General features: G+C 52.4%; 2 protein-coding genes and 1 long non-coding RNA gene across 11 annotated transcripts in view; 1 reads left to right on the forward strand and 2 right to left on the reverse strand.

Moving 5' to 3' along the window:
- Window positions 1-56: 56 nt before the first annotated feature.
- On the reverse strand, window positions 57-17,312 carry P4HTM (prolyl 4-hydroxylase, transmembrane). 2 transcript variants are annotated; one of them, XM_054481722.2, is made up of 9 exons: window positions 16,587-17,312; window positions 16,283-16,364; window positions 5,544-5,734; window positions 4,574-4,670; window positions 2,912-3,074; window positions 2,126-2,311; window positions 1,305-1,395; window positions 985-1,108; window positions 57-486 (listed from the first exon to the last, which is right to left on the reverse strand). In XM_054481722.2, the coding sequence occupies exons 1-9, from the start codon at window positions 16,938-16,940 to the stop codon at window positions 266-268; spliced, it is 1,509 nt and encodes a 502-aa protein (XP_054337697.1). In that variant the 5' UTR covers window positions 16,941-17,312; the 3' UTR covers window positions 57-265. The 2 variants fall into 2 exon arrangements, with proteins under 2 accessions (XP_054337697.1, XP_054337698.1); XM_054481723.2 differs by having other exon boundaries at window positions 1,305-1,454; window positions 2,002-2,311; window positions 16,587-16,940.
- Window positions 17,051-27,329, forward strand: LOC134739094 (uncharacterized). The gene is made up of 3 exons (XR_010125593.1): window positions 17,051-17,606; window positions 20,093-24,345; window positions 26,863-27,329. It is a non-coding gene; the product is annotated as an uncharacterized LOC134739094 (long non-coding RNA).
- Window positions 23,531-27,354, reverse strand: part of ARIH2 (ariadne RBR E3 ubiquitin protein ligase 2) — a 64,452-nt gene continuing 60,628 nt past the window's right edge. For 7 of the 8 annotated variants that reach the window (XM_063661151.1, XM_054481729.1, XM_063661149.1 and 4 more), the window contains 4 exons: window positions 26,713-26,856; window positions 25,476-25,544; window positions 24,233-24,316; window positions 23,531-24,013 (listed from right to left, as the gene is read on the reverse strand). In XM_063661151.1, coding sequence (XP_063517221.1) covers window positions 23,942-24,013; window positions 24,233-24,316; window positions 25,476-25,544; window positions 26,713-26,856 — 369 coding nt within the window. In that variant the 3' untranslated portion in view covers window positions 23,531-23,941. The remainder of the gene's footprint in view (window positions 24,014-24,232; window positions 24,317-25,475; window positions 25,545-26,712; window positions 26,857-27,354) is intronic. The other variant, XM_063661150.1, reaches the window with a different exon arrangement.

Here is a 27,354-nt window from a genome sequence, read left to right on the forward strand (position 1 = left end):
GCTGCACCTGGCGCGGACTCACTCCCGCCGACCCGGAGCTTGTCGGGCCGGGCGGCTGGAACCTTGTGGTTTTTTTATTTGACGGGGCAGATGGGGTCAGTACACAATAAATAACATGAATATAGGAACTGCGCCGTATCGCGGCTGGCGGGGTGGGGCAAGACATTGGCCAGACCTTTAGTCTGCAACAGGACAGAAGGACAGCCGGACCCCCGATCTTGGGCAACTGGCGACCCGCGGCTGGGAACCGGGGCTAACTCTTCCCTCAGAGCTCCACGCGCGCATCGCGGTAGGCCCGGTCCAGAGCCCACTCGGGCTGTGAGTCGGTGCCCCCTTCTCGGGCCAGGCGGGCCATCTCCTGTTGGAACAGCGCTTGCCGCGCTCGGCTGGGGTCCACATTAATCCAGTTGTTGGCAATCCACTTGGTGCCGCGCGTGACCAGGCAGCCCCCGTGCAGCGAGTAGTCGTCTACGTCACCCACCCAACCTAGAAGAGGAGGGTGACGTGAGATCCTAGGCTGAGCTGGCCAGAGCTTGGCCTCATAGGCACCCAGAGCATGACCAAGGTGGGTCCAGCTATGCATTCGTTGTGTAGCAAACACCCAGACCTAAGGCTTCCTTGGAGGCTCCTCATCTCACCCCACTAATGTATAGTCAACACCACTGGCCCTCTGAAACCAGCTTTCTTGCTGTTGGGCCTGTCCATATCCCTTCCCACCCTGGGTTAGCAAAGAACATGCGTCCCAAGCCCCAGGGAGTAGGAAGTCTGGGGCATCAGGGAATGATAGGGATGGAGATAACCCAGTAGGCAGTACAGGTCCTGGGGCAGTCTGCTAAAGTCACTAAGGATGGCCTTTGGGAGGCACCAGGAGCAGAAAACTATTTGGAAAGCAGCCAGAAACAGCCCTCCATTGTGGCAGATGGGGGCTGGGTAAAGGGAAGCTGTACTCAGGGCACCCCCCCAGGCCTGGCCATAGGCCCTCACCTTGCCCATCAGGCAGGTAGTTGTACCAGAAGACTGCTGTGCCCTGTCGGGGCTTGACACGCAGGTTTCCCTTGTCACAGTGCCTCCGTGTGTCACGGAGGTCCACGTCATCCTGAATCAGACTCTGTGGGCAGCAGGGTGGTGGGGTGTTCAACCTGTCCCCACTCTATGGCCAGGCCAGCCAAGGGTGACCAAAGGGAAACCAACCAGATATGTCCAAGGAATCATTTGGGCCCACATCCTTAGACCTGGAGAGGTGTGTACTTCACTTGCCTAAGCCCCTGCCAGCCCACAAGAGTAATAGCCCAGTTGACCCTTACCATTTCATCGTAGGTTCTGTTATCTGCTACAGGGAAAACAGTCTCGCCCCCACCAGTGACGTTGTTCAAATAAAACAGCACTGTCATGTAGCTGTAAGGCAGGGGGGCCACTGAGCAGGTCCCCAGTTGTGGATGCTCCCAGGGGCTTACCTGTGGGCAGGATAAGCTGCCCAGGTTCCTGTTGCCAGGGACCAGGACAGACTAGGATGGGAGACAATAGGGCAGGCCCGTGCCAAAATGTCCCTAGCCCCTCCTTCCCAGAAACCCAGTCTCATACTGTGAGTTGCAATGGTTTTTTGGCCAAGATCACAGGTGCACTTAGTTAAATGCCATGGCCCTGAGCAAGGGCCTGGCAGGGAAAGGTAGGCTAGCAGAAGCAACAGGGCACGCTGAAGGGCTCCTTGGGGATCAGAAGGGGCTGGGCCAGAACAGCCACCTGAAGAAGAAAGAACTGCCTTGACAGGGGAGGGAGGCACAGCTTCAGCTTCTCTAAGTGGAATCAAGATCAACACCTGGAGGAATGGGCAGGACAAGCCAGGGGCCCAGCCTTGCCCCTTGCTTCAGAACTCAGGGGGCAAGTTTTGGTGTCTGTGGGTACTTCAGTCTGTGTTGACTCCAGTGGACACAATGGCCAGTAGCCACCCCTTTCCAGCCATTTGGTAAATAACTTGTGGGGAGAGGTGAGGGCATCACTGACCGGGATAACCCAGTGATCTCCTGGCCCCATGCCAAGGGGCATGCCCACAGTGCAGGGCTGTGCCTGTGTCATGGGTGTTCCTGGTCTGAGGATTGAAGGCAGCCCCCAGTTGGGAGATACTTGCCGGCAGGAGGTCTCGAAGGGTACAGACTCGTTGGCTACCAGCTTGGTATGGGAGCAGATGGTCTCTGGGTACACAGGCCCACTGTCCACGTGGGCATGGTAGTGGCCCCCCTCACCATATCGAACAACCTGCAGCGGCTCGCTGAGCTCCACGATCTCAGGCGACAGGCGAGTGAGGCGCAGCACCCTGGTGGGCAGCAGGCATTTGGCTGGGCAGGCCCAGGCAAGGTGGTGATCTGAAGGAGCTGGCCAAGGTGGACCCTGGGCCTGCCACAAGCTCTGCCCCTACCCACCTCCCCTGGAAGTCCCTTAAGCCATCTCAGACTGGCCCTGTAAGAGCAGGAAGGGGTTACTCATGATGATCCTTCTCCCTCAGATGCCAAAGACAGAGACACCTGCTGTGTGGAAATGATGACATTTCCACTAAATAAAGGGGGCGGGGAGTCCTGAGGTCCTCCTCCCTGGAAGGAAGTTGTTTATTTAAAAACCCTTTTCCTGCTGTGATGGGGTCAGATAAGGGGTCAAAGGTAAGGGGTCATTTATCTAATCAGAAAGAAGTGCTCAATCTCTTTCTAATCCCAGTTGCCTATTGTGTGCCTGCAAGGAGGGCTAATTTGCCTTTGTTAATTGCCTGTCTTTCAGTGGGCCCCAATCCTGGTCTAACAAATGGAACTTAATCCCAAATGGGTTAATCCATTCTGTCCTCTTGGCCCCAGACAAGGACTTCTGTGGAGGCCCTGCCCAGTCTTCTCCCCCTGCTCCAGTGAGAACAGCTTCAGGTGCTCACCTCTGGCGGATGGCACGCATGACGTGGTGGGCACCCTCACCCTGGTAGAGCCAGGTATGGTGGCTGTTCCGCACCAGCTCACTGGACTCTGCCTTGTGGCTCCTCATGTACTTGTGGAAGTCCCGAAGGTCCATGTTGGAGAACTCCTGCAGACTCAGCACTCCTGCACAGGGCACCCACCATCAATGCCCGCCAAGCCCATATTGGGAGGCAACAGTGGCAGGCTGCACTTCCCTACCCACCCCAAAGGCAGCAGCAGCCCCTGACCTCAGGCACTGAGGGGACTTGTACACTTGTCCCCCACCTGGACTTTTGGGTCAGATGAACCTGGTTTCTGTCACATCAGGCCTTACAGGAAGACCCAGAGCAGTTCCTTTTCTCAGTTTAAGCCCTAATTTGGCCCTAAGAAGGAAGAGGCCCACCCCCTATTAGAGTGGCCAGAGAAGGTTCTCCAAAGGAAGCTTGAGCCATATGGCCAGGGCCCTGGCCTTCCAGCCTGGCTTTATAGAGTGGTGGCCACTCTCCGGCCTGTGGAGGGTAAGGAGAGAGCAGGCAGTGCTGGGCCTCATCCAGGGCCTTACATACATACACCAGGGTGCAAGCAGGGCCAGCCCCCGGGGAGTCCCTCATGACCCCAGGTCTCATCCTGGGTGGAACCTACCTCGCCAGCCCTGCCTACTGCATTACCAGCCCACCTTAGCAACGAAAGTCAGGCCACCCCCTCTCATGAGAACATTCTCCACTGCCCCTGCTCAAACCATTAAGCAGGGGTTCTACCCTCTTGGGGTTCTGGAAGAGTAGTTGGTATCTTTGCTCCATGTTATTCTGGCTGACCCAAGGACGTCACCTTCCACTCTTTGGCCCAGATTCCTCTGAGGGTGGGGGACATTCAAGGGCTGTGAGACTGTCACCACCTCTGTTCTGGGGCCTATAGCAGTGTGGCAGCCATCCAGCCACAGGTCACGGCCAGATTCTTCACTCTGGTTCACCAGCTGCAAAGCCACTCTTCCAAGTCCTTTTTAACTGCTGTATCTTCCTCTTGGTCCAGAATTTGGGCATGAGGGTGATGACCACACCTCAGAAACCTCCTGAGAGTTATTACCAGAGGGGGTACCACTTGCATGACAGCTTCCCTGCCCACGCCTCCGCAGCAGTTAGCACAGTTAGCAGCACTACCATTTTAGGCGCTTCGGCATGACTCCAGGTGGACAAGAGGAAGGCAAGGGAGATCTCACTTAGACCAGGGAAGCTGTCTGCTGGGGTGGACCTCGTGTCTGGCTGGAGAGATGGATGGAGCAGGGTAAACAGCCAAGCTCTAGCTGGCCTCACTGTCGCCTTGCTCCTGCTCCACCCACTCTGTTCTCTGCCAACTAGCAGCCCTACTTCCTGTCCCCAGGCTCTCAACTCTGCCTGATGTTATCAAAAGGGTCTCCAAGAACTGCCCTCAAGACCATCACCAAGGGGAACGGGGGGCCTGGCTGCCTGCCTACTTCCCAGGGGTAAAAAGCAAGGCTGGATCTTTGCCTCCCCATCTCTGGCCACTATAAAGGGGTGCAGAGAGGCTGCCTGGCTGTGGGGGAAGGGCCCAAGTTTTCAAAATTGTGCACCTGGGAGTGGGCAGGAGGCTCACGGGGATAGGACTGTGCAGAGGTGTGAGCTCACCGTCACCATCAGGGTCGGCCTTGATCGCGGCGTACATCTCCTGAATGCTCTCTGGAGTCATCCACCATCCATTTCCCAGGCGAGTCTGGGCCAGAACCTAAAGCATAAGAGGGTCCCTCAGTGGGTGACCCCAGTGATGGAGAGCCAGCAGAGAACAGATAGCCCAGTGCTTGTTGTGGAGCAAAGTGTTCAGGTGAGGGCATGGATGAGGACACAGGGCAGAGCCCATTGGGCCGAAGTGAGTGCAGGTAGAAAGGTACAGAGCATCTGAGGAGAAGGCCGGGGCCTGGGGGTCAAGAGGCGTAGGGCCATTTGCATTCCAGGACTAAGGGCCCGTGGCCTTCATGGAGAGCACTGTTGATTGGAAGCAGAGTGAAGGACAGGCCTGTATCCCACTCAGATACTCTGGGTGAGATGGGGAAAGCCAAGTCCTGGGTATTAAGGGAGAACAGGCACCAAGGGGAAACCTGGTTAGGGCATGACCACCAGACCCCTCAGAAAGACCAGGCTCAGTGGGGTGTTCTGTGTGGGCAGTGCCCCGCACCACCACCCTGCCAGACTTCTCTCAGAAGCTTGGCCCTCCAGCCTAGCTGTAGAGTGTGTGAGAGTTATGCAGAGAGAGAGGCAGGCTGCTGGCCACCTCAGAGCTGCCACCACATCCACCATGAGTTCTGTGGGGCTCCCAGCCATGAGAGCAAGGAATGCAGGCTACAGATGGTGCATCCCTCCAAAACTATGGTGATAAATGCCATCACCCCCAGGTGGATTCTCCTGCCATCTTCTGAGGTTCCCAGGGTAGCCAAGGGCTCTCCAGAGGGAAAGGGGACCTCCCGGGTCTGGGCATGCCCAGGAAGGTCTGGGTGGTGTCTGACTTTTGGGACCAGGGCTGGGCTGGACAAGTGACCTGGCCACCAGAAAGGTGATTCTGGGCACTCCCACCCTGAGCCTACTCAGGTCCCAGGATTCCAACCTCGCGGAGCTGCAGGTGCCCATCACGGTTCTGGTCCAGCAGCTGGAAGAGGTCCAGCTGGCTGACCTGCATAGTGCTCATTGCCTCTTCATACTCTTCAGTGGGCAGGATCTGGCTGCGCTGTAACCCCTTCATCTGCGCCAGATGGATGATGAGCCGACACTCTTCATCAGTCAGGAAGCTGGGGATTTCTGCCAGAAGAGGAGGTGGGTGAGGCCAAGGACTGAGCCAGGGCGCCGGTGCACCCAGTACCTTCCTCCCTGCAGGGTTCCTGGGGTACTGCATGTCCCTCAGTGGCCACCAGGTCTGGAGGATGGAGGACTTTACAGACCCCTTGATTCTGACTTGTCAAGATTGAGTTGTCCTGCAAAGGCTGGCTGGCATTGGAAATGTGGGACCTCTCTTGTTGATGATGAGATCACGCATTTTCCAGGAGAGCCCTGGGAGGTGAGCCAGAGCTAACCTGGATATGGGCTGACCCATCTTTGGGTTGGGACTGAAGGCTAGAGAGTGATCCTGAAGGGCAGAGGGTTGATTGCTTACTTCTTACTGGGTATAAATATTTAAAGTGAGGAGATGGTGGCTGCTTCTTGCTTTCATTTTAACTTTTCAGCATTATTCAAATAAAAACAGCACAAGACATCCAATGCTTTAGGCCAGTCCGAGGGCCTTCCCCTCCAATTTCCTGCATAGATGGGTGCTGGCCATCTGACCAGGGCTGAGTTGCCCAGTGCTGGAAGATCAGTGAGGGTTACTCAGGTTTTGGGCAGATACTGGTCTCTGAAAAGATGTCCCAGGTGTCCTTTGCTTCCTCAATTCCTTCCCTGGTACAAATGTTCACTGAGTGCCTACTCTATGCCTCTACACCCCTGAGTAAAGATCAGTCAGGCCTGGGGCTTGGTTTCAGTGGCTGGCTGCCTGCACACCAGGCACAGCTGGTAGGCGGCTTGGTGGAGCTAGAACCTGAGCCTCACATCTAGGGAGCCCACATTCTGGTAGCCCCAGACACTTCCAGAGCAGAAGCATGGGCCCTGCTTCCTTCCCTTGTTCCTGGGAGAGAGGACTTCACTGGGGGACAAGAAGCACACAGAGGAGCTGATTGGAGGAAGGGCGGCCCTGCTACCTGCGGAGTGGCCTGCCGCTTCTCTCAGTTACACTTCCAGCACAAAGTTCCAGTCATTGCCAAGAGGAAGGAAAATGGCCACTCAGCACCAGGGTTGGAGCTTTTTTTATTTTTTTATTTTTTGTAGAGATGGCGTCTCCCTGTGTTGACCAGGCTGGTCTCAATTTCCTGGGCTCAAGCGATCCTTCCACCTCGGGCTCAAAAGTGCTGGGATTATAAGCATGAGCCACCACACCTGGCCTGGAGTGGTTTCTAATAGTAATTACAGCAGAAAATACTTAGGTAGCACAGACTCTGTCCAAGGCACTGTCCTAAGCACTTCATACATATCAACTCCTTAATCCTTATACTTACCCTAGGAGGCCAGGCCCCATTAATTCAACCTTCCTATCTAAGAGGAAACCCACGCACAGAGAAATCAGTGCCTTGCCACTGGCCACCCAGCCTGCTGTGTTCCAGAAACCATGCTCATGACCAGATTCAGCTACTAGGAGCAGGTGACCCTGATGTGATAACACTGAGGATAGGACAAAGGCCCCAACTCTTGGCCTGCATGATCCCGTGACCCCAGCAAACCCAGAAAGGGTGTGATCCAAGGGGAGACAGCCCTGTGGAACAATGGATTAGATCAAATTGCAAATCAACAGAGTCACCTCTTGATTGCCTAACACACAAAATTTAAAAAGAAAGAAAAAGGAAGCCAGAAAAAGAAAAGAAAACACAGGTCCAGGTTTCTTCAGTTTATTAGGTGCCAGTAATCTGCAAGCCCAGTGGAGGTGCCTCCAGCCTCTACAGTCCCCTGCTGTGTGCTAATCAAAAACAAACAGCCCAGTCAGCATGTTGGGGCCTCACCAGGTGGGTCCAGGCACCTCGGACCCCTGCAGGGTCTCCTCTGTTGGCTCCCTGGGTGCAGGAACAGCCCTATAAAAACCCTCAACTTCAGTTCACTAAGGCCAAGGCACAAAAGGCAGTAATGGAGCGAGGGCTGTGGCTGCTGGTGACACTGGTGATGCTATGGGATGACAGCAGGGTCAGGGGCTCCCTGGGGCTGCATGAGGTGCATGCCCATTCCCCAAGCCATGGCCCTATGCCACAACATTGGCTACACAGATGCATCTGCCCAACTTGCTGGACCACAACACAGCGGCTGAGGTCATCCAGCAGTTGGTCAGCTGGCTGCCCCTGCTTGCCTGGGAGTGCCACCCCGATGCCCACCTCTTCCTCTGCTATTTGCCCCTGTATGCCTTGACAGGTAGGACAGGGGCTTCCAGGTGCAGGGCCCTGGAGGGCTCCCTCAGGGCCCTGCTCTGGTGGCTCAGGTCTTCAGTAATCCTTGCTGAGCACCTGAGCACCTATCAGGGCTGGGCGCCGACAGGCACAGAGAGGAAAATGGATCGTTTTGTTAGAGTGTTCCAGGCAGAGGGAACCAGGTGCCCTTAGGCAGGAGACCATCAATGGTGGTCAAGGGCTCTTGAATGTCAAGATAGGGCAGGTGGACAAGTCGCTTCAGGCTGGGGGTTGGGGGCAGGCGGGCTGGAACTTCCTCTCCAGTGAGGCGTGGAAGCTATGTCTGTCCAAAGAGACCCTGGCAAGAGATGGAGCAGAGGCCCTTCTGGTGGCCTTTTCTCCTAGAGAGTCCAGAGATCCCAAGGCTGTTTCCTCTTCCCTAGCCTAACCTATCCTGTGAACAATGGTTCCTCCCAGAGCCCCTGGGTGGCCATGTCAGCAGAACTCAGGATCAAGCCCTTGAACTGTTTGCCAACCCCAGACCTGGCTATGGTGCCCTGAAGGCCTTTCAGGACAAGAGGGAAGGCCCTGTTTCCTCACTTTAAGATGGAGAGTAAAGGCCCAAGGTGCAGGCCGCCTCTCGCAGACACTGGATGGCCACAGAGCCGGAAGGGGAGGTGCACTGGAAAGCTGGCAAGGCACCTGAGTGGGAGCGGGGAGTGAAGAGGCAGAGCTGAGGGCTGAGATGTGGGGCAAGTGGGAAAGCCAGGCTACAGGGCTGTTGCTAGGCGACCAGTGTCGTTGCCCAGCAACCAGAGAGTTCCAGGCCACGAGACAGGGGTAGGAACATGGAGAGGTTCCAGCTGATCTGGGTGCTCAGCCTGTGGCGGTGCGGCCCCCGACCCTTTCCCCCAAAGGGTCATCTACCCCTCCTACAGCCTGTGCGAGGCCACACAGGCCAGCTGTGAGCCCATCATGGCCTGTTACAGCTACCCCTGGGCAGCCATCTTGCACTGTGGACGCTTCCCCTTGGGCCATGATCTCTGCATCACTGCTGTGGCCAACAACGGCTCCCGCCTGGACCGCCCATGTGAGTCTGCACATGGCTGGTCTCCACCTTGCTCGGCCCCACCCCTTTCAAATCATTCAAATCATACAGGGGATCAGGTAAACTGTACTCAGTGTCACCTACAGCAGGCATCTGTCTCAAAAAGGGTAAAAAAGGGGGAAAAGTGGAGGGATCAGCCCCCTCCACCCCCTCCTCACTCCACCCCCAACCACACTGGCCAGTGCCTCGCCTTGCCCCTCTTCCCAGTGCTGCGTGCCAGCTGCAGGGACTGCGAGTTGCAGGATGCAGGCTCCTCCAAGGAGGTTCTGGACACTCTGCACCAGTGACTTTGATGAGTCCTGGGCCTGTAGCTTTACACACCCCTTCCAAGTGCCTCCATTGCAGCTCCTGGCTCAGGGCTGAGGCAATGTAAGAAGGAATATCCAAATGCTATGCCTGGTTATAACGAAAAGAAAAAATTCCTTTACAAGCATAGGACATTGCTAAAACAACAAAACGAAACCAAAAATTCTGCTAAGGAAGGTGGCAGCCTGATTCTAAGGGCAGAGCATCAGACAAAAGGGTTTAGTCCACTAGGTGGAGGGGACTGATGGACTAAACACTCTTGGGGGTTTAGGGAGGACTCCTAGAGGCCCACCTCCTCACCGGCCCCTCCGTTCCCACTCAGCAGTGAAGGTCAGGTTCTCCAGACCCAACAGTACTTCCTCTGGCCCCTGGGACTGCGACCTGTACTCCAGACTAGAGGTGCTGAAGACGGGACCACTGCCCCCTGCAGAGCTGGAGCCCACCCTGCAACGCTGGCTGCAGCTGGATGTCACGTGCGTGTACAATCTTTTTCGAGGAAGGCACACAGGGACCTATGTGCTGAGTGGGAAGATGGAGGCCTGCTGGCTGTTGGTAACCACGGCCTATGCCTGGAGCCAGGGCCACCAAAATTTTCAACTGGCTGTGCGCCACTGGCACCCTCACCAGTGCCAAGAATAGGGGCTAACCCTGCCAGGGAGAGCCTGGGACTTTGTAGCCATGGCCTCTGCAGTGGCCATGCAAATTGTGTGTGCTCCCATGGAAACACATACAACCCTCTTTCTGCTGCCCCCCAAGGAGATTTACAAACCAGAATCCAGAGAGACACAAGTCTCAAACAGGGTGGAAGTACACTTCCCATGGACACAGCTAGGAACTGCTTCTTGAGCAGGTAGTCCTCTGTCCGGCCAAGAGGACAGACAGGCTCCTTGGCAGCTGTGTATGCTGGGTAGGGAAAGCCACTTTCTGTCAGCTGTGTATGCTGGGTAGGGAAAGCCACTTTCTGTCCTTCCCAGGCCTGGGATGACAGCCTGGCTAGTGGCCTTCTACTACTGCCCACATGCCTCAGAACCCCAAGCTGAGTCTTCAGGCAGGCACATAGCCTTGGGCTATGCTCACCTTGGACAAGATGCTGTTTGTCGAACCCCGGACAGACTCAATTATACCTGATTAACCTTTACCGGTCCGTAGCTTTGCCAAGCAGCAGGCCTGTGAAAGAGCAGGGGTGTGTGTGGCAATGCAGAAGCCTGAGCTAAATTCCTTAAAAACTTGAACTAGCCAGGTGCAGTGGCTCACACCTGTAATCCCAGCACTTCGGGAAGCTGAGGCAGGCAGATCACGAGGTCAAGAGATTGAGACCATCCTGGCCAACATGGTGAAACCCCATCTCTACTAAAAATACAAAAATTAGCTGGGCGTGGTGGCGGGTGCCTGTATTTCCAGCTATTCGGAAGGCTAAGGCAGGAGAATCACTTGAACCCGGGAGGCGGAGGTTGCAGTGAGTCGAGATGGTACGCACCTGTAGTCCCAGCTACTTGGGAGGCTGAGGCAGGAGAATTGCTTGAACCCGGGAGGCGGAGGTTGCAGTGGGCCAAGATCGCACCACACTGCACTCCAGCCTGGCGATAGAGCGAGACTCCGTCTCAAAAAACAAAAGAAAACAAAACAACAACCTTGAACTAATACGCACACTAAAATTCTTTCTCTACTTCTGGGCCTCCAGTGTTTGTCATGAGCACCATGGTCTGATGTAGCTGCCTAATTGTTTTCTTAAGCTGAAAAAGAATACATTTAGAAATCCTAAGATAAAGCAGTCATGATTTTAAAATAAATTGTTTTGTATACTGGTGGCAATTACTCATTTACCTCAAATTGTTAAGAAAAATGGATTAAAACTCTTGCTGGCCACTGGTAGTACCCCCTGCTGCCTTTGAAGAGGGTGCCAAGTCAGAAGGATATGTGGAGGATGCTCTAAGCCAGCAGGCAGATGCTGGACTGGGCTGAGAGCACCCAGTGAACTCCTCCAACCAGCCAAGAATTAGCGGGAGGCCGGGCACGGAGGCTTATGCCTGTAATCCCAGCACTTTGGGAGGCCAAGGCGGGTGGATTACTTGAGGTCAAGAGTTCGAGACCACCCTGGCCAACATGGTCAAACCCTGTCTCTGGTAAAAATACAAAAATTAGCTGGGCATGGTGGTGGGCGCCTGTAATTTCAGCTACTCAGGAGGCTCAGGCAGAGGAGAATGGCTTGAGCCCAGGAGGCGGAGGTTGAGGTAAGCCGAGATCACACCACTGCACTCCAGCCTGGGCAACAGAGCAAGACTCCATCTCAAAAGAAAAAAAAAATCAGCAGGAGATACAACTCTGGCCATTGGACACACAGCTGAGACAAATCAATCCTCTTACATATGCAGCTCACCTTTGTGGGCAGAGGTACAAATGACACAAATAAATACGGAAAATAGTTTCCAGCAGTCCTAAGCATTTGAGAACAAAACCCAGCAGGTTGATGCAACAGGGTGCCTGGGAACCTTTTAAGATGGGTTTGAGGACAAGAGGTCTCTGAGGATGGGATGTGTGAGCAGAGGCCTGCTGGAGCTGAAGGCACTCTCTATGGGAAGAGCCAGGTCTAAGCCTTTTAGTGGGGGAATAGTACATACAAAGGCCCTGAGGCAGTAGTGAGCTTGTGGTGTCTGAGGAGCAGCAGGGAGTAAAAGGAGTTGGGGGTGGGGGCAGGAGATGAGTCTAAGAGGCGAGAGGGCTTTTAGGCATCAAATGAGACAGAAGTGAAATGGAAAATGTTGGAGACATTTAAGAGAGTGATGAGCGGCTGGGCACGGTGGCTCATGTCTGTAATCCCAGCACTTTGGGAGGCCGAGGTGGGTGGATCACCTGAGGTCAGGAGTTTGAGACCAGCCTGGCCAACAGGGTGAAACCCCGTCTCTACTAAAAATACAAAAAATTAGCCGGGCGTGGTGGCAGGTGCCTGTAGTTCCAGCTGTTTGGAAGGTTGAGGCAGGAGAATCACTTGAACCAGGGAGGCGGAGGTTGCAGTGAGCCGAGATGGTACCATTGCACTCCAGCCTGGGCAACAAAAGTGAAACTCCATCTCAAAACAAAAACAAAACAAAACAAAACAAAAAGAGAGAGTGATGAGATCTGATCTGCTATGACAGAATCAGTGTGGAGTGGGGTAGGACAGCGGGAGAAGTGGGCCACATGTAAGAAGGCAATGTCCCCAGAGGTGGCAATGGTTCGGAAATGGAGCACTTCTGTTCTGAACAGGATGGTGCCCTCAGCTGACACCCAATATTCCAAGTCCTTTATTTCCCTACCAAGGGAAAATGACCTACCAGTCATGGAGGTATTTGCCAGGAGCTCAGCGTGGGCCTTTTGTGGCCCAGGTCCCAGTTGCCAAGTGTCTTTAGAAACAAGGGTGGGAAACAGGAAATATTTCTCAAGGAGAGACTGGGGGTTGCATGGGGTCTTCCTTGAGAAGTGCTAGAGTTCCCTTCTACAGAGATGGAGGCACCTTGGGGTGGACCCCAGTTCCCTTGCCCCAGCTCACATCTTTAGCATCCACTCTTCAATCCCAGGTATCTTGGGTCCCTGAGGCTGGCAGGTCACAGGTTTAGATCCAAGAACAGCATGACAGAGGGGGCAGAATCTATAGCAGGTCCACTCTTCTTGGGCCCTGCTTGCCCATTTAGAATAACTGGGTAGCAGACCAATGGACAGAGGGACAGACAGGCCCAGAAGACAGACACTGCTCCTGCTGGGGATGAGGCATCCTTCTTTGTAATCATCCAATACTACAGTATTCAGGAACTGCCCCTCCATGACCACCCTCTTCCCTCTCACACATCTGGACTTCCTGTAATCATTGATTGCAATCTCTTGGTTATGCCTTTTGAAATTCATCTGCAGAAACAGAGATCCATCTGATGGCTTAACCAGAACCAGTTTACCTTTTGTCAAATCTCTTCTGCTTTTCATAATTTGCTCTTGGTGACTTTAGATCTGGGTTTCTCATTCTATGCTTTTTTTTCTTTCTTTTTTTTTTTTTTTTGTGATGGAGTCTCACTGTCACCCAGGGTGGAGTACAGTGGCACGATCTTGGCTCACTGCAACCTCTGCCTCCCAGGTTCAAGCAATTCTCCTGCCTCAGCCTCCCGAATAACTGGGATTACAGGCATCCGCCACCATGCCCAGCTAATTTTTGTATTTTTAGTAGAGACGGGGTTTTACCGTGTTGGTCAGGCTGGTTTCGAACTCCTGACCTCAAGTGATCCACCCGCCTCAGCCTCCCAAAGTGCTGGGATTAGAAGCATGAACCACCAAGCCCAGTTGATTCTCTGCTTTATAGGACAAGCTGTTTATTAGGGAGACTTTGGCTTCATGGCTCACTTAACCTAACATCAACATGAATTAGATATATACAGATCCCAGGAAGGCTGCTGAGAGAAAACAGTGCCTCCTCAGATGTGTCTGTTCATAGTAGTGTAGTTAGTAGTGTAGTAGTAATGGGGTAAGTATTAGTTCCTTCCTGGACCCCTCTTTCCTGACAGTCATCTGGCTTTATCCCATACTTCCCACAAGTCGTTGCTCAGATTTTTTTTTTTTTTTTTTTGAGATGGAGTTTCATTCTTGTTACCCAGGCTGGATGCAATGGCACAATCTTGGCTCACCACAACCTCTGCCTCCTGGGTTCAAGCGATTCTCCTGCCTCAGCCTCCCATGTAGCTGGGATTACAGGCATGTGCCACCATGCCCTGCTAATGTTGTATTTTTAGTAGACGGGATTCTCCCATGTTGGTCAGGCTGGTCCCGAACAACCTGACCTCAGGTGATCCACCCGCCTCGACCTCCCAAAGTTCTGGGATTACAGGCGTGAGCCACCATGCCCAGCCTTGCTCAAATATTTTTCTCAGGCAGGTCCACCTTGGCTACCTTATTAAGGGTTCCAGCCAGGCACGGTGGTTCACACCTGTAATCCCAGCACTTTGGGAGGCTGAGGAGGGCAGATCACCTGAGGTCAGGAGATTGAGACCATCCTGGCTAACACAGTGAAAGCCCGTCTCTACTAAAAATGCAAAAAATTAGCCGGACGTGGTGGCGCATGCCTGTAATCCCAGCTACTTGGGAGGCTGAGGCAGGAGAATCGCTTGAACCCGGAAGGCAGAGGTTGCAGTGAGCTGAGATCATACCATTGCATTCCAGCCTGGACAACAAGAGAGAAACTTTGTCTTAAAAAAAAAAAAAAAAAAAAGAGTTCCAATCCCAGCTGAACTTCTGCCTTACTGTCTGCTATTTTTTTTTTCTTTGAGATAGGGGTCTCTCTCTGTTGCCCAGGCTGGAATGCAGTGGCGCGATCTTGGCTCACTGCAACCTCTGCCTCCTGGGTTCAAGTAATTCTCATGCCTCAGCCTCCTGAACAGCTGGGATTACAGGTGTCCACCACCACACCTGGCTAATTTTTGTATTTTTAGTAGAGATGAGGTTTCACCATGTTGGTCAGGCTGGCCTGGAATTCCTGACCTGAAGTGATCCGCCTGCCTCAGCCTCCCAAAGTGCTGGGATTATAGACATGAGCCACCGTGCCCGGCCCTGTCTGCTATTTTATGTTGGCAAAAAACAAAAAAGAAAAAAAAATCTGCCTTACTTGTTTGCAATCACATGTCACCATCTGACACACCAATGTATATATTTATTTGTTTGTTTATTTTCTGTTTCCTCTTCATTTGAATGTCAGCTTCAGGGTTTTGCTTCATTGTTTATATTTAGTTCAATGGTGTGTTCCTGGCACCTAAAATAGTGCCTGGCACAGACTTCAGCGTTACTCAATAGTAATAGTAACAACAACAACAACCAGCTTTGGGTGCCTCTCCCACAACAGGACTGACAGCATAATCTATTTCCCTACAAACAGCATGCATATGACATCATTCTGACAGGTCTAGGCATAATCCCCAACCAGGACCCTCTGCCTTGGAGGTAATGACATGTGCTCAGATGTTCTACTTTGGCCCCAGCTCCTAACCCATTCCATCCCCCGGCAGGCAGGAATGGCCCTGGGTTTGCAAATATGTTTGTCACGGAGGCCAGGTACCCAGGGCTGGGCTGCACAAACACCCTGGACGATGTCCATGGGACTAGGGGTCCCCACCTTGTTGACACTGGTGGTCTTTGAAGGACTCTAGGGTCTTCACAGCTCGCACTGTGGCTTTACTGCATAGGCCTTAGAGGCAGGCTATGTGTGTTCTAATCCTAGCTTCACCACTGAAGTAACCGTGTCAGTCTGGCCAAGCCACAGCAGCTCTCTGTCCCTAACTTTCTCCCCCACTGGCCTGAGTAGGATCTACACCCACTTCACAGAGGGGTTGCAGGAATTAAATGAAATAATCATATGAAGGCAAGCACATAACTAGCGCTCAGAAACGATGAGCTATGTTGTGGCTCCAACTGGAGTCACCCTAGAAGGCTTTGCCCATGATGGCTGAACAAAGACTTCACCTTAAGAAGAATCTCAGAGTGCTGGCAGCAAAAGCTGAGCCTCTGACTGGTGCTCCAGTGGAGGAGGCTTGGGGGGCACCAGTTTATCTACATTTGGACAGCCTGCTTCTCATCAGACCACAAGGCCCACTTGGGCAGTGGGATTTTCCCTAGAGGTCCTGAGGTCGGCAGAAAGCTGGTTATCAGTCTCCCACCTTCCCCCCAGTTCTAGAAGGTGACAGAATTAATGGTGGCACGGAAGACAGGTGCAATGAAATGTTTAGACACCAGCCTCAGGCTCACCCTGCCAGCCCTGTGATGGAAGAATGGACTGCAGGGAGTTGGGATAAGAGGGAGTGTTACCCTATTTCGAGGACGGGGAAGGTCCTTCACTTTGGTAATCCTCTGGAAGGGCTGCTTTGAAGCAGCCATTTTCAAAATAGAGGTCACGTGGTCACAACGAGCCCCAAGGTGGCCACCAAACCGCAGCCCCTGGCCCTTCCCAGGAGTATCTGGCGGACTTACCGAAGAGCAGCGGCTTGAGGCTGAGGGTTCGGATGAAGTGATCCCTGTCGGTGACCAGCTGGACCTTACGCTCGTGCCCCACCTAAGGAAAAGGCGCACAGCGGGCAGCTGGGGCGCCAGACCGCGCTGCCCAAGAAGGGCCAAGTCGCCCCGGCCCGGAGCGCGACAGCAGGCGAGTGAGTGGGAGCGCGCGGGACCGACGCAGAGCAGCGCCGGGGGCAGCGTGGGGACCCGGGCTGAGCGCCGGTCCTCTCGGGCTCAGCCGTGCAGGGCCTGGAGCGCGGCGGGGCGGGGAGGTCCTCACCTTGATGCCCTCCAACCGGGTGAGGGGACCTAAGGTGGGCTCGGGCCCGGGGCCCTGGGCACGGTGCTGGGGCCCGGGATCGCTGCTTTCGTCGCCGTTGCTGTAGTGCACGAAGAGCAGCAGCGCCAGCACGTTACCCAGGTACAGGTGCACGAACACCATCAGCACCAGGAAGTAGGCGCGCGAGCAGATGCCGCGGGGCTTGCACAGCGGCCGCACCGGTGCGTCCTCGCCGTCGCCCAGCCCGGCCGCCACCTGAGCCTGGCAGTGGTCTGGCGGCGCCCACTGCGGCCTCGAGGCCTCCTCGGCCGCCGCAGTCTCAGGCCGCTGGCCTGTCACCGCCGCCGCCGCCATGGCACCCAGGTCGCGCGCGCGCCCAGGGGAGGGGCCGCGGGGGTGCCCGCGCTGCGCAGTCGCCTGGACAACGGCCGCCAGGCCCGCGAGCGCCGCGGTCACTAGGAGACGGTGCCTGGGGGTGCTGAGCCCGCCCGGAGCCGCCTGTGTCCGTGCCGGACTCGGCCTCCCTGCGCCTTGAGCCCCGGCCCACGCTGGGGCTTCTCTTCCCAAGCTGGGTTGCCGTCGGGCAGAGCTGTACACTCCCCAAGTCAGAAGCCAAGGCCCCAAGCGTAGACGCAGACAAGAGCGGCACCATTAAGGCATGCACTAGTGGGAGCTTCTCGGTGCCTGCGTGAAGACGCCCTCTTGCCTCTGGGAAAAGTATCGTCTGCATCTTCTTGCTCCAGGAGCGGGGGTGGGGAGCGCAGCGCGGAGGAGGCAGCGCTGAGATGACTCAACAGTGCGGCATTTGGGGGCGCCGCGGAGGCCCGGACTGCGTAAGCGGCGATAGGGTAGGACCCACAGCCTCCTCGCAGGCAGTCTTGGAGCTCGGTTCCGCGGTCGGTCCGGATCTCCCGGGAAGTCTCGCCGGAGTCAGGCAGGCCTTAGGAAGAAGCTGCCTGATGTGCAGGGTTTCACAGGCGGTCAGAGAGGGCATCCTGGAGAAGCCCTGGCATCAGGAAGGTGAGCCCCCCATGGCAGCCTGCAGGAATGAGCCAGTGCTCAGGTGTATGGAACACTCCTTGCATCAAAGCTGGCACGTGTGAAGAGGCGGGAAGGGACTCTTCCACAACTGAGACACCATTACCTCAGAGAAAAATTAAACAGATTATCACCAAAAACGGGGGTGGGGGGAGGACATACCTACCAGTGGTCAAGTGCCAAGGCATCCCTGCTCTTCTAGAGCTGGTTATCCTCAGGAAGAGATTACTACACGCCCTCAGGGCAGAAGCTGACCCCCCTCCCCGAGGTGGACTTGCAGGCAAGAGCAACACTTTTAAGGCAGGTCACACTGGTGGTTTCTCCCTACCCTGGTAACACCCCCCTACCTCTACTCCCATCTCCTCTCCCTTCCCCACAGCAAAGCATAGTCTGCATTTTCTAGTCCCCTCAAGTCAAGGCAGGCCAGGGGCTCCAAGGGCAGGCCCACCTCTTTCTTCTAAGATTCGTGTGTGTGTGTGTGATGGAGTCTCAACTCTGTCGCCCAGGCTGGAGTGCAGTGGCGCGATCTTGGCTCACTGCAACCTCTGCCTCCCGGGTTCAAGCGATTCTCCTGCCTCAGCCTACCGAGTAGCTGGCATGCGCCACCATGGCAGGCCAATTTTTTTTTTGTATTTTTATTATTATTTAATTTTAATTTTTTAATTTTTATTTATTTATTTATTTTTTTGGATACAGAGTCTCGCTCTGTCGCCCAGGCTGGAGTACAGTGGCGTGATCTTGGCTCACTGAAAGCTCTGCCTCCCGGGTTCAAGCGATTCTCCTGTCTCAGCCTCCCAAGTAGCTGGGACTACAGGTGCCCGCCACAATGCCCGGCTAATTTTTGTATTTTTAGTAGAGACGGGGTTTCACCATGTTGGCCAGGCTGGTCTCAAACTCGTGACCTCAGGTGTTCCACCCGCCTTGGCCTCCCAAAGTGCTGGGATTACAGACATAAGCCACCGCACCCAGCCCAAATCTCCTAAATTCTTAAATATAATAAATACCAACCGACAGAACCACAATTTTACCAAGGATCTCATGGCTTTCTCATACCTTTTCTGGAATGAAGTTGAGACTATTTCCCTCTAGCCTTTTTTTTTTTTTTTTTTCCCCCCCGAGACAGAATCTTGCTCTGTCGCCCAGGCTGGAGTGCCGTGGCTTGATCTCGGCTCACTGCAACCTCTGCCTCCCGGGTTCAAGCAATCCTCCTGCCTCAGCCTCCCAAGTAGCTGGGATTACAGGCACGTGCCACCACGCCCGGCTAATTTTTATATTTTTAATAGAGATGGGGTTTCACCATGTTGGCCAAGCTGGTCTCAAACTCCTGACCTCGTGATCCGCCTGTCTTGGCCTCCCAAAGTGCTGGGATTACAGGCATGAGCCACCGCGACCGGCCCCTCTAGCCTTTTAAAAACTAGAATTTGATCACCATAAAATCTGTACTTTGCTTAACCTATTTTCCTGAACTCCATTCTTACACCTATTACCTGAGTTAGGCCTACCACTAAGCACAGGTACTGATGGTTCATTGCCACACAACAGAAAGCAAGCAGGTTGCAGGGCTGCTCCACCTCCTGTCAGCTGTGGGAATTTCACAACCACATCAGAAACCAGAATTTCTTAGTCTTTTAAAAGCCTGGCCCTTTGATGCCATGACAATACATACTACCAAATCCAGGCCTTCTATTGATCTGTATTCTTTTTGTTTGTTTGTTTTTTTGAGATGGAGTCTCGCTCTGTCGCCCAGGCTGTGCAGTGGTGCCATCTGGGCTAACTGCAAGCTCCGCCTCCCGGGTTCACGCCATTCTCCTGCCTCAGCCTCCTGAGTAGCTGGGACTACAGGTGCCTGCCACCACGCCCGGCTAATTTTTTTATATATATTTTTTAGTAGAGATGGGGTTTTCACTGTGTTAGCCAGGATGGTCTCGATCTCCTTGCCTTGGCCTCCCAAAGTGCTGGGATTACAGGCGTGAGCCACTGTGCCTGGCCTTTTTTTTTTTTTTTTTTGACAGTCTCGCTCTGTCGCGCCCAGGCTGGAGTGCAGTGGCGCGATCTCAGCTTACTGCAACCTCTGCCTTCTGGGTTGAAGCTATTCCTCTGCCTCAGCCTCCAGAGTAGCTGGGATTACAGGCACCCACCACCAGGCCTGGCTAATTTTTTTGTATGTTTTAGTAGAGATGGGGTTTCACAATGTTGGTCAGGCTGGTCTCAAACTCCTGACTGCAGGTGATCCGCCCCCCTCGGCCTCCCAAAGTGCTGGGATTACAGGTGTGAGCCACCACGCCTGGCCTGTTTTTAAGACAGGGTCTTGCTCTGTCACCCAGGCTGGAGTGCAGTAGTGTGATCACGGCTTACTGCAGCACCTACCCCCCAGGCCCAAGCAATCCTCCTAGCTCAGCCTCCCAAGTAGCTGGGATTACAGGTGTGCAGCACCACGCCCAGCTAATTTTTATTTATTTTTTTTGTAGGAAGAGGTCTCCCTGTCGTCCAGGCTGGTCATGAACTCCCGGGGCTCAAGCAGTTCTCCAGTCTCAGCCTCCTGAAGTGCTGGGATTATAGGCGTGAGCCACCACACCGGGCCCCTCTCATTTTAAATGGCTGTGTAATGTGGATGATGACAGCACCTACCTCAAGGGGCTGCTGTGAGGACTAAATGGGTACGTTCTCAGTTAACATTAGCGTGATTGTCTTGTGAGGTCCCACTTCTATCACTTTCTATCCCGCCCCAAGCAGAGCCTGTTAGACAGGAGATGCTCAGATGCTTATTGTGTAAACCCCTGTGGGCTACATGGAAAATCCCTCCTGACTTCGCTAGAAGGTGCTATCTTGTCTCTTTTTAGGATTGCCAAAGGTATGGTGCCAAGGCCATAGTACCCTGGCCCCACTGATCTGCAGGAGTGGCCCTGAGCATGGGTGGTCCTTTGCTCCTGGCCTTGCTGCTACAGTAAAAACATTCACTAGTGGGCTGGGTGCAGTGGCTCATGCCTGTAATCCCAGCACTTTGGGAGGCCAAGGCAGGAAGACAGCTTGAACTCAGGAGTTTGAGACCAGTCTGGGCAACATGGCAAGACCCTGTCTCTACAAAAAAAAAATACAAAAATTAGGGGAGCATGGTGGCACACACTGGTCCCAGCTACTCAGGGGGCTGAAGCAGAATGATCGTTTGAGCCCAGGAGTGGATGGAGGCTGCAGTGAGCAGAGATCATGCCACTGTACTCCAGTCTGGGCGAGAGAGCGAGACTGTCTCAAAACAAAAAACATTCACTAGTGATCAATTCCTTCTACGTTCCCCATGGACTGGAAGCTCCTGGAAGCTAAAGCACGTGAATCACTTGCATACCACTCTATGCCCAGGTGCCAAGCGTGGGGCTTGGCACACCTGAGGTCCAGAGGAAGAGCTGCGTTGTTCAGACTGGCAATGTGTGAGGCCTCTTCTAGCCACAGGTGCCCTGTGCATGTTGCCCACAGCTATGGAACCTCCACTCTACCCCTGAGCTACTTACCACTGACACTACTGCCACTTCTGACACCACAAATGTGGACCCCCTTAATCAATCCAAACCCCATTTCCTGTCCTTCACCCTTCAGATTAGACTCCACACTTGTTTCTGCCCCAAGTTGTCTCTTCATAACCCTTAGGGCTCCCATGAAGCTGGAGTTCACCCTGCCATATTCCACAGCCCCTACATTCCCATGTCTGCTTTGGAGGGGTCCAGAGGTCTCAGAATGGGGGGGTTGGGACATTTATATCAGTACCCTACCACAACCCTGGGATCTATTTGTGGTGGGGAATGATTCAGCCTGTACCGAGGGAGAGGAGAGCTGAAAACTGCCAGGATTTTCTACTTCATTCCACAGGGATCACTTACAGGTGCCCTCTCCCCCAACAGCCAGAAAGGGAAAACAGAGCCGAGTTTGGCCACTGGGGCCTCCACAGCCCTCTGGAAGAAGGGGCTGACTGATAGGAAGACACTCCTCTGGTGTTCACTGGCCAGACCCCTGTGGGCTCAGAAAACTACCTAGACCCCACAAAGAAAGACACTAGACACATTTTTATAATCAGAAACTTACAGTTTATTGTGAATAAACCACTCAACTTTGAGCAGATGACATTGCCTCAATTAACTTTTTCTTTGAAGAAAAACAAAGATATATGGTAAATTCATGAAAATACTGTGTCCTTTCTCTTCCACCCTTTGTAGGGCAGAAAAATTCTGCCTGACCTTTCCCATCTTCCTGATGATGTTAACAAACGACAGCCACTGGGGGCACAGGAAGGGGCTCTACATAGGCCAAGAGCTACAGGCTACACTCTGAGCACAGAAAACCCTCCAGCTCCAGCATCCAGGGCCACAGCTGGACACAAGTACAGAACTTGGCAGTCCTGCAGCCCAGACAATGCCCAGGGTGTGATTTAGGGTGCAGAGCTGCAACTCAGATCCTGTGCCATGGCAGTATCACAGGAAGGACTTGACGGAGAGGTAAAGGCTCCAGACGCCAGGATATTTATTCCTTGTGCCGATACAGCATTCACACCTGACCTCCAGGTCCTGCAGCAGGTACTCTCCTCGTTCACAGTTAGCTCCCCACTGTTCCATTCTGGGTTCATTTGCTATACTCCTAATTTGTTCTCCCAATCCACCCCACAGTCTCTCCCTTGCTGGGGACAACACAGGAAGAGACAAAACCTGAGGAAGGAGAAAGGGAACCTGCAACCAGCCATGGACCTCATGATCCCATGAGTCACAGCTATCCTCTTTAAGAATGACTGTTTTATAGCTTACATGGTACCTGGGAAATTGCTGACTTGCAGCTGAAATGTATGAATACCAAAGAATTTCTATCACAATATTCACAGATCTCTGTAACAGCTCTACTTGGAGGTCAAGCAGGCTTGGGAGAGTATAGACTGCTCTGCCTGCCCTAGAGTGGAAGCATTGAACAAAGCCACAAACACCCCAGAGATCACAGATCTAACTTTTCAATGGCCCACAGGACCAGGTTCAGGACAGGTAGGACACCAGGCAAACCACTTGTTTCCTTGCACTTTATTGTGCAAAAGCTGGTCTGTTCCTCTGGCCAGACCCTCCTTAGTACAGGATCTCGGACCACAAACCAAGGAGTCCCGTGGCCTTGGACTCCCAGACCCTAGGATAGTATCCCTCTGACAGCTAGAACCAGGCAAGGGGGAACACACCTCAGCCTCAGAGCAGCCTCTGGACACACTCCAGGTTAACATGAAAATAACTTGTGCAAACACGGCCCCCGTGCCAGAAAGTCCAGTGCCCTAGGGAGGGCTATCCTGAATTCTGACCCTGATGTTTGCCAAAGGAGAGTGCAGCAAGACAGTGTCAGGTTTGGCCAAATGTGACCCTGCTCAGAGCTATACCACTTGAATACTGGCACAAAAGAAAGGACCAAGGTAAAGCAAATTTATTTGGGAGGAACAATTCCCTTCAAAAGCAGATCCCTATCTTCAGGAGACAAAAGGAAACACTGTGATGAACCCACACCCCCTAGTTTGGGGGGCCACAGGCCCACCCCCATTCTGCTGTGGGCTCTAGCCTCAGTAGCCAGATCCAGGTAAACCTCAGTTTCAAGAATAAAGGTGAGCCACAGACATGCAGCACCACCAGAGACAACACCCCGTGGCAAGAAGACCATGTTCTGGACTGTCTCCGTATTGCTACGGAGCTCCGTAGCAATGCTGTGACCCCTTGTGCTCCGTACCCATTGCACAGGCCAGTTCAATTCCCTACCATCTGCCACCCACACTCTTCTTTGGGACTCCAACTCTGGCCAAACAAATGTGAATATGGAAAGCAGAGGCCCAGGGCCCTCTTGCAGTACAGACATTTTGAGGTGGGTAGGCAGCATGTTACATTCTAAGTAAAACAGCTAGAGGGTAAAACACTCCAATGCCAATTTATTTTCAAAAAGGGCTCTGTGTTATCCTATAGTTTGCCTTTTTTTTTTTTTTTGTATAATTGTACAACCTTTGAAAGTTACATAAGTTGTAATTATCTAATACTATTAATAGCCATTCAGAAAACACTTTCCCTCCCTCCCAACAACCATCCAGGGGGAAATAAAAGTCCTGAAAAGAGGCCAGTTCAACATGGCCTCTACCCTGGTAGAAACAAAAAGTGAAAAGAGAAGAAAACAGAAATCAACTAAGAGGTGTTGCCAGTGTCTCTCAGGAGTGGGGCCCTGGCTGTTGCCTGGGGTCATGAAAGGCAGAGCCTGCAGCATGCAGTATGGCAGCCGGGAGACCTTGCAGCCACATCTTCCTCACCCCGGCACATCCACATCCCAACTTAGGTGTCATGGAAATCTTTCAGCAGGGTTCTCCTCCGCTGCTCCGCTATATGCATCTGGTTCTCCAAGTCCTGCATCAGAGAAACAAGGTGTGTGCTTGCATGGCCCAGGCCTGGGAGCAAGGAGTAGCCAAAGCCACAAACACCCTCCAGGACCTCCAAGGAGTCAAAAACACTGCCCTTCCCATTCTTAGCAGCAGCTTCCAGTGCACAAGCCAACAACCCTGTCACCTATTACCATGCCAGTCCTCTACCTGCAATACAGAATCCAAGAGGACAGTAGGCACTTACCCCTCTGTCATAGCTGTCTGCACGCTCCACTTTCCATGAGAGGTTTTCGATCTCAGCCTCCAGCTGAGCCTGCTGGTATTCAAACTGTATAGGCAGAGCAGGAGGGTCAAAAGGTGAGTGGGCTGTGGCTGGGGCAGGGCCTGTACACGGGGGTGGGCACACGCAGCACCTCAGGCTCACAGGAACTACAGACAATCCTGATACTGTCCTCAGAAAGTAGTGTTATTCCCTGTGCCCAGAGCCAGAATCCAAACAAAAGGCTATCCAAACAGCAAGGCCACACTCACCCTCCACCCTCAAAAGGTCCACTCCACCCTCCACACTCCCAAAGGAAGGCGAAGAATTTAAGCCACTAAAGAGAACACTCCCAACATGAAAGGGAATGGATGCTGTAAAAAATAAGTCAAATGAATATTCTCAGACACTATCACTTCATTTTTTTTCAGTCCTTCTGCAAATCAAGAGCCTTAAAAATATTCAGACTTAAATACTTAGTAATTATACATCTAAGAAGATACAGCTTTATGCACAAAAATGTTCCTCAATGTCCTATTTATAGTAGTGAAACAATAAATGTCCCAAGTGATGGTACAATCATGTAATGACACATTTATGCAACCATTAGCAAAATGGTATTTACCAGGCAGGTAAATCATAACAGCTATAACAATAAACTGTTACAACAATAAAATGTTATATAGAACTTTGATTATATATACACAATGTTAATTTTAAAAGGCTGGAAAATGCTGACAGTGGTAATTTCTTTCTGGACAATGTAAATGTTTTTCTGTTTTCCAGCATTTAAACAAAAATGTGAATTACTAGTTTATTAACACTTATTGGTAATAACAATAAATTCATATTCAAATTCAACTCTAAGATGAAGAATTAAACAAGGTATAAAACAGTCAAATATATCTTAAGGACATGCATGCTAAATATCCCTCCCAAGCATGGGCACTACTGGCCTCCCACTGGCCACAAACCTTTTTAGCCAATCGCCCTTTAAATATAGTTGTTCAGAGGATTAGGTGCATGTGCCTTATATTACACAAAATAATAGCACCTGAGATCTATTTTGGAGGTGCCCAGAGCAGAAGTGGAATTTTGCAATTAGAGTTTTGTTTTAACTTTGCCCTCCCAATGACCAGGGTCTGGTCCTCACTCTCCTGCAAAGTGCTGGTAGAGAAGGGCACCTTTGAGGCTAACAGGACAGAGTAGAAAAATTGCTTTGCCTTACCAGCTTCTTCCTGGGTCCGGACTCCATGTAATATGCATATGGGTAGGTGTATTGCAGGGTGTATCGACACTGCAACAGGAGAGAAGAGAAGGAACCTGTGTCTGTGATTCTAAGCTACCTGCATCTCAGGTGGCTCTTACAATTCCTACCCTCAACATGCAAATTAGCCCAGCTCTATAGGTATGGGCCTGAAAGAAATGATACTAGGCCGAATAGAGGATGAATTGGGAAAAGACATGAGGGAAAAAACAAACAAACAACAATGGTCACAGAACACCCACAGTTTCTTTTACAAACTGATCACCAGCAGCTGCCTCAATGGATTTTCCCTCTTGAGTAGGACATCAGAGTCAACACATCTATCTCAATGCTTAGCCAAAGACAACCTTTTTTTTTTTTTTTTTTTTTGAAACAAGGTTTTGTTCTGTTGCCCAGGCTGGAGTGCAGTGGTGCGATCCCCACTCACTGCAAACTCTGCCTCCCAGACTCAAGCGATCCTCCCACCTCAGCCTTCCAAGTAGCCAGGACTATAGGTGTGCATCACCACAACAGGCGAACTTTTGTATTTTTTTTGTAGAGACGGGGTTTTCTCATGTTGCCCAGGCTGGTCTCAAACTCCTGGGCTCAAGCAATCCACCTGCCTTGGCCTTCCAAAGTGCTGGGATCATAGGCGTGACACACTGCACCCTGCCCAATCTTTTTTTTTTTTTTTTTAGACAGAGTCTTGCTTTGTCGCCCAGGCTGGAGTGCAATGGCGTGATCTCGGCTCACTGCAGCCTCTGACTCCCAGGTTCAAGCGATTCTCGTGCCTCAGCCTCCCAAGTAGCTGGAACTACAGGCATGTACCACCATGCCCAGCTAATTTTTGTATTTTTAGTGGAGACAGGATTTCACCATGTTGGCCAGGCTGGTCTCAAACTCCTGACCTCAAGTGATCAGACAATCTTTTATTTTCCTTTGAGTGATACATAAACAGGACAAAAGGAGAAGAAAAGTGCTCTAGTTTTCCCTGCAGGCAGAGGCAGTGCAACACTCTTATAAATCCCCTGGATATCCAGCAGAGGACTGGGTCCTTAATGGGCACAGCACATGAAAATGTGGATCCACAAGCAGAAGCATGAAAGGCTACACAGGATGCCAAAATACCCTCTTTCAACAGGGCTTCCCACCATCAGAGGTCTGTGCCTGATGGAGCCAGGCACTGGACCAGGGATAGGATGAGTGAAGTGGTAGATACCTTGGCCAAGAGCTTGGCAGCATTCTGTAGGTACTGCCAGTCGATCCATGTCCCCAGATTGTTCATGACCCTCTCCTGAATCTTCTCGTGAATCCGCTGGTATGTCTGTGCCTCTAGCTGCAAGCTTTTATTGTGGTTTTCCCACTACAGGGCACAGAAGAAGGAGAAAACCACAGGAGTCCCACGAAGGTGCAGAGGTCTACACAGGAGTTCAGGATAGACATCTTGCTGGCAGGACATGGCCATAGACTCCTCTAACTTATTCCCCAAAGTGCAAGAGCAGGTCTTCTTCAGTCCATCCTTCTAACCTGTCCAGAGCAGCTGTATGCTTACTGCCAGATCACTCTACCCTTCTGGGGCAACAGGACTCTAGCCCTGAGGACTCTGCAAAGCTAGGCCCCTGATGGTCTACTATGCTTAGAGACCATTATGCATGGGGCTCTTTGGGCTTCTGAAGGGCTCCCTGGGAGAAACTGCCTTCTAAATCTGACTACTAAGATGATACTATGGGAACAGATTGTGAGGACAGAAAGAAAAAAATAAATAAAAATTAAAAACGTAGAAAAAAGAAAAAAAAAAGATGGTACTAGATGGAAAAGACTGTCTGATGGCCCTTCATTGTCCTTCAATCCATCATTCAAC

This window comes from Pongo pygmaeus, chromosome 2 (assembly GCF_028885625.2).
Source record: "Pongo pygmaeus isolate AG05252 chromosome 2, NHGRI_mPonPyg2-v2.0_pri, whole genome shotgun sequence".
Taxonomy (NCBI): domain Eukaryota; kingdom Metazoa; phylum Chordata; class Mammalia; order Primates; family Hominidae; genus Pongo; species Pongo pygmaeus.

What these genes read in the sequence shown, in the direction of transcription:
- P4HTM (XM_054481723.2), bottom strand. Translation starts at nt 16,940, where the DNA reads ATGGCGGCGGCGGCGGTGACAGGCCAGCGGCCTGAGACTGCGGCGGCC. An exon ending in CCTCAAGCCGCTGCTCTTCG is followed by an intron (nt 5,735 to 16,282) that starts GTAAGTCCGCCA and finishes CTCTTCTGGCAG; the next exon opens with AAATCCCCAGCTTCCTGACT. An exon ending in CTACCTGCCTGATGGGCAAG is followed by an intron (nt 487 to 984) that starts GTGAGGGCCTAT and finishes CTCCTCTTCTAG; the next exon opens with GTTGGGTGGGTGACGTAGAC.